General features: G+C 36.7%; 1 protein-coding gene across 1 annotated transcript; it reads left to right on the top strand.

Moving 5' to 3' along the window:
- Positions 1–2,710: 2,710 nt before the first annotated feature.
- Positions 2,711–6,089, top strand: LOC113765643 (putative late blight resistance protein homolog R1B-14). Its single transcript, XM_027309876.1, has 3 exons — positions 2,711–3,732; positions 3,823–5,573; positions 5,719–6,089. Exons 1-2 carry the CDS (start codon positions 2,749–2,751, stop codon positions 5,545–5,547), a joined length of 2,709 nt encoding a protein of 902 aa, XP_027165677.1. The 5' UTR covers positions 2,711–2,748; the 3' UTR covers positions 5,548–5,573; positions 5,719–6,089.

Consider the following 6,089-nt stretch of genomic DNA (forward strand, 5'->3'; position numbering starts at 1 on the left):
ATCTTCCAAGGAGGGAGGGTGAAAAAATGGAGTTTACTAAGGATTTTTGCGGTTAATTGACTTGTATTTTATAGTTTTGCTTGTTCATATATCAAGGTTTGCGGACTTTGTTAAGATGTAATTATTTTCATTCAACTTAGAGAATCCATTGAGCCGATAAAATTATCTAATAAAGTCATTTTACAATTTTCTTAGCAATTACAGATAAAACAATTGTTATTTCGTAAAATTATGTTGTTTGGAATCATATGATGTAAAACTTATTAAGCAACACTACTTGAATTTTGAAAGAAACTATCAATTGAAAGTAGAGGTGGCAAAATGGGCGGGATGGGCGGGATTTGCTTGGATTTGTGATGGAACCGAGTCATATGGGTTTGGGCCCAATCTTACCCATATGTGTTTTGGGACTAACTTGGGCGGGATCACTTTGGGATGGGTTTAGATTGATCCCGCCCAATACCCAAATCTATTTTCTACATATTTTTTTTCCTTTAATTCATTTTTATTTTTTATATAATTTTAATATTTTTGATTTATTAATTTTTTTTTAGTTTTATTAAATAAACATGCAAGTGCTTTATACTCAGGATTCCCATAAAAAATTGGATTAACAAATAAAGGAAAAAATAGATATACAGTCATATTCCAACATATATCAAGATGACCAAGGTACTTAAGGTGTTGAATATTTATCCTCATCATTGTCCAAAGATGACAGGTCTAAATTGACTGAAATGTTGAAAATTCTTGTGGATAATGACTAGAAAAACTACTAGATTATATTCTCTAGTATGACTATAAAAATTGTTAAAGATAATTTTTTAATCTAAGACTCCGTTTGGATTGGCTATTTTTTCAAAAAATAAGTTTTTCAAATACAATGTTACAGTAATATACAATAACTCAAAAAACATCCCATCCATATTAGTATATCAAATATTTCAAAAAAAATTTATAGTAAAAATTTTTCATATACACTGCTATAATAAAATATTTCAAAAATACCCCCCAAAAATAGCTAAACCAAACAGAGCCCTTGTTATTTGAGCCCAATGGGTACCCAAGTATTTCCCAAGTATTCCCATCAATTAATGGGTACAATTGGGATTTGTCCCATTTTAAACCCAATATCAAAATCCAATACCCATCCCGCCCAAAGTCCCCTTGGGCATGGGTAACCATTGGGACTTGGGACAAATTGCCACCTCTAATTGAAAGTTAAAGTTCCTTTTTCCTTTTTGGCCCCAACATGTAAGAAAGTCTTACCTAATGAAAGGCACAAATCTTGGTTAAATTTATTTAGCTTCAGCACTTTTCATGTAAATCTTCTATAATTTTAAATATTATAAATAAGTTTTTCCATATTTTGGGCTGAAATATCAAAATAACAAAAACAGTCCTTGACAATGGAGCCAAACGAAATGTCAAGAATACCTTAATGTCCAGATAAAATATTTAGTAACCACAAAGATTAGTTAATTCCACCACGGAGGACAATGTGTGTCATTTTGACACTACCTTTGTACATACATACACATATATATATATATATATATATATATATATATATATGTGTATTGGGGTGTGATGGAAGGGATGAGCAACTAGTGTGGGTTTAGTTACGCCCATTACATCTTTAGCAAAAATGCTTCTTAAACAGTCTAAGGATTAGCCGTCATAATTGACGGCATAAATAGTCTAAATGTCGGGTGCAATGCCACATTAATAGTCCAAAAACCAATAAAAAAAATTTTCTTTCAGAACGAAAAGTCAGTGTGGGGTGCAATGCCAGACCGGTTCTTCTCAACAACGAAACGGGTATTAAAAAAAAAAAAACTCCAAAAATTTATGCAGTAGTAGTCAATAAAATTTCTTAACTTTATTCAGACCAAGATCATTTCCAGATTATTTGACCGCTTTCTCGTTAACTTTGATTCATCTGTTCTTTCTTGATCTTGCTCCGTTTGTCTGTACAATAATTTATTATCTCATTTCTCTTCTTCACCTTCCCACGGGAAAAAAGAAATTTCGGGAAAGAAATACTTGCTTGCTCTGCAGTCGGCGAGATCTGTTTCTCCCTTAAAATTTGAGAGTGAAACTGAGGAAAAATCCATGCTCCGTTTCGGGTACAATGCGTTTGGAGAATGCAATTTTGGAGCTGCGTTCCTGGATATAAGATTTCACAAAGCATTTGTTATGTGTGCAAGAAAGTGGAGCCACAGCAATGATTTGTACTTGGAATCTGAGAATGTTGTGAAGAAGGTGAGTCTTCCATCTTTCTTATCTTGCATTGAAGATAACGTTTACAAATATGAGGAGGACTTTCAGTACTTTTTTTGCCATGATATATCAGCATTTGATGGCAGTGGCCTAGGTCGTGTTCCCTTTGAAGTGTTTTCTGAGTTTTTGAAACAGATCAAATCATTTAAGCAAGAAATCATCCAAGTTTACTTTACTTTGCCAAGCAGCAGATCATTGGAATCAAATTCTTGCATGCCAGTTGATGAACTAATCGAATTTATAGACCTCATTCTAGAAAATCTAGCGGATTTAACAACTGTCTATTTGGGTATTATTGATGATATGGATCCCCAAGTTAGTGCTCAATTCCAAGCCCTTGAAGCAAAGCTAACATTCTTGAAAAACTTCATTCCCTTTGCCAAATTGCGAGGAACTGCAGATATTCCTGCCTTGCTATTGGCTCACTTTGAAGTGGTGACTTTGAACGCAGCACACCTCTTTTACATGTGCTCTGTTTGGGATGGTAAGGAGCGGCACAATCCTGAGTTCTGCTCCATGATATATGAGCAACAACAGAAAATCACACCTATTGATTTTCAAGTCTATGAGATTTATATGGAAGTTCTTAGAGCTACAAGATCCTCAAAATCATTGCATAATAGAATGATGGATAAGCAGATATTGAAAAACTTCATTGATTCTCTCATAAGTTGTCTCTGGGAGCTGTTATGCTGCAGCTCTAGCTTTATGGATTCTTTGAAAGATGAAATGCGAATACTCTATGCAGGACTGAGGTTCTTGAGAAGCATTTTAAGGGAGCAGCAGGAGAAGATGGATGAACAAAACGAAAAAATTGGTGCTCTTCTTTGTGAGGCAGGCATTATAATTTGCTTGCCTTCTCTAAACAGAGTGAAGGAAGGAGAAGTTAGCTTATCAGAAAGAACAGAGGCCCTTGACTGTTATGATATGCTGGCTAATACCAACATCCATATCAAGCATTTTAAGGATCAGATCAGTGGCTCAAGCATTATTGAAAGTCTTCCTTCCTTTCACAGCTTAAGAGCACCAGAAGTTAGCAAGACTTCCAGCCACATTCTATCAAAAGGTAAAATGCCAATAGCCCACGAAGTCATGGTTGGTCTCGATGATGAGGCAGCAAAAGTAATTGAACGACTTATATGGGGACCAGAACAGGTGGAAATTGTTCCTATTGTGGGAATGGCTGGGCTTGGTAAGACAACTTTAGCCAAAAAAGTTTACAATGACAGTTCAGTAATCTGTAACTTCCACATTCGTCTTTGGTGCACTGTTTCTCAAGAATTTAACATGAAAAGCTTGTTAATACAAATTTTGTGTTCTGATGGAAAACGGTCAAGGATGGACAAAGAGCTTAAAAACTTGAATGAACATGAATTGCTTCACAAGCTCTATCAAAGGCTGAAGACGAAGAGGTATCTTGTTGTTTTTGATGATGTCTGGGACATTAAGGTATGGAATGAGCTGAGAATTTCATTCCCCGATGAAAAGAAAGGAAGTAGAATCATCTTCACGAGTCGATCTTCTTATGTGGCTTCACAGGTTGAATATGGGGGGAAACCTCACAATCTTCGTCCACTCAGTGAGAAAGAAAGTTTTGAATTACTGCTGAAGAAGGTATTTAGAAAAGAAGATTGTCCTCAAGCATTGTGTGGAATTGCTACGAAGATTGCCAAGAAGTGCAGGGGATTGCCACTAGTAGTTGTTGTTGTTGCTGGAGTTCTGGCAACTATAGGGCATGATAGTTTGGTTTGGGAAGAATTTGCTGAAAGTTTAACTTCAACCATGGTGTCTGGTACAGACCAGTGCAAGAAGTCATTGGAGCTCAGTTATGAGCATTTACCGTATCACTTGAAGGCATGCTTGCTGTATTTTGCTGCATTTCGAGAAGATGAAAAAATTGGTGCCAAGAATTTGATGCGTCTATGGATTGCAGAAGGGTTTGTGGAAAAAATTGAAGGAAAAAGATCGGAGGTCATTGCAGAAGAATATCTGATGGACCTAATTGGTCGAAACTTAGTTATGGTAAGTAAAAGCAGATCCATTGGTGGAGTCAAAACTTGTTACATTCACGATTTGATTTTTGAGTTCTGTAAGGGCGAGGCTAAAGAAAAGAAATTTCTTCAGGTCCTGCGAGGATATGATGAGCTCTCTACCTTTAATGAGCCTCCCAACCTACCTCGGTTGTCCATTTGCTCCAGTGGAGAAGATTTTATAAGGCCAAAGCTATTTTGTCCATATTTAGGTACTCTGCTATTCTTTGATGCTACTCCAGGAGATAAGTTTGAGTTGCGTAACATCTCCTTCCTTTTTTGCATCTACAAACAACTTAAAGTTTTGAATTTAGAGGGCATTATGCTAAGGCTGAAGGAGCTTCCAGCTGAAGTTGAATCACTTCTTTGTTTGAGGTACTTAGCCCTTAGAGCTTGGAAAATGGAATTCATTCCACCATCTATAGCCAAGCTCTCACATTTGGAAACCTTTCGTCTATATTCTCACCAGATGGTTTCATTGCCAGATAGCATCTGGAACATGAAGAAGTTGAGGCATGTACATGTAAGGCATGGCGTCGTTATTCCTTTCTCTTCCAATGACAATGTTGTTGAAAACCTCTCTACTTTACCTAATTTAGACACACTCTCTACTCTGCGTCTTTATCTTGATAAAGAAGGAGAGAAACTGTTGAGAAGGATTCCCAACATTCGCCGACTTAAAATTTTCCATTTGGGGGATCAAAACAGAGTATGCTGCAACATGAGTCGACTAGAATGCCTAGAGTCACTCACCTTAGGGGGCTTCTGCCTCTTAGGCTCAGTGGAACATGTTGAGCTTTCTTTTCCCATTAATTTGAAAGAGTTGAGTCTTGAAGCTCTGGGTCTTCCCTGTAGAGAAATGTCATTGATTGAACAACTACCCAATCTTGAAGTCCTCAAATTAAGAGTCCAGTCAATGGAGGGCCGAAAATGGGAGCTGATGGAAGGAGGATTACCTAAACTCAGGGTCTTGACTTTGAAATGTGTAGCGATTGTTGAGTGGATAGAGACAGACCCTGACAGTGATGATTACTTCCCTTGCCTTCAGCAATTAGAACTCCACGGAATTTCTTATTTGGAAATTATGCCTGCTTGTTTAGGGCGTATATCAACTCTTGAAACAATTAATGTGAGTTTTTGCGGAGATGGCGTCAAATCTTTAGTACGGGAAATTGAAGAAGCACAGAAATATAATGGAAATGAGAATCTGAAGATCATTTATAGAAAATATTGAAGGGCCTCGGCTAGTGCAAATATCAGGTAATTTTTTTTGTCGTTACCATTAATTGGCTTGTAGAAATAATCATGCTTTTTTCATTTAAAGGAGTTTAATTTATATTTACATTGAAATTGATGAACAAACAACTAATTACTGCTCTATTTCTTCTTGATGATATATCATCAGGGAGTGCTACGGTACGTAGCAGTTTTTCTTCGAGATTGTAATTGATCATCTGTATGGTCTGGCTTTCTCTGGTGCTTTTGTGGAAGATTGAGGTAAAAATTGAAAGGATCGATGGCCTCGAGAGAACTCCTGCGTTTTTTGCGGGTAAGGAATCTAAACACATAATTAGGAGCGTGCTAAAGCCCCATGTCTTTGGATGGCTACATCTTTTCCTATCAATTCCCCTTCTTTGGGTGGCTCAATTAGATTTCATTAGTTGGCTAAATTTTGGTTGTAAAAAATTCTCAACTGTTAACCGCTTTAATGTTCTTCGGTTTCCTCATTTTCCCGTTGTGTGTTGGGATCTATGGTATGATAGGAATAAATTTTTG

This window comes from Coffea eugenioides, chromosome 3 (genome assembly GCF_003713205.1).
Source record: "Coffea eugenioides isolate CCC68of chromosome 3, Ceug_1.0, whole genome shotgun sequence".
NCBI classification, from domain to species: Eukaryota; Viridiplantae; Streptophyta; class Magnoliopsida; order Gentianales; family Rubiaceae; genus Coffea; species Coffea eugenioides.

Coding starts and splice junctions, on each gene's coding strand:
- LOC113765643 (XM_027309876.1), top strand. CDS start 2,749: ATGTGCTCTGTTTGGGATGGTAAGGAGCGGCACAATCCTGAGTTCTGC. Junction 3,733..3,822: donor ATGATGTCTGGGACATTAAG/GTATGGAATGAG, acceptor GTGGCTTCACAG/GTTGAATATGGGGGGAAACC.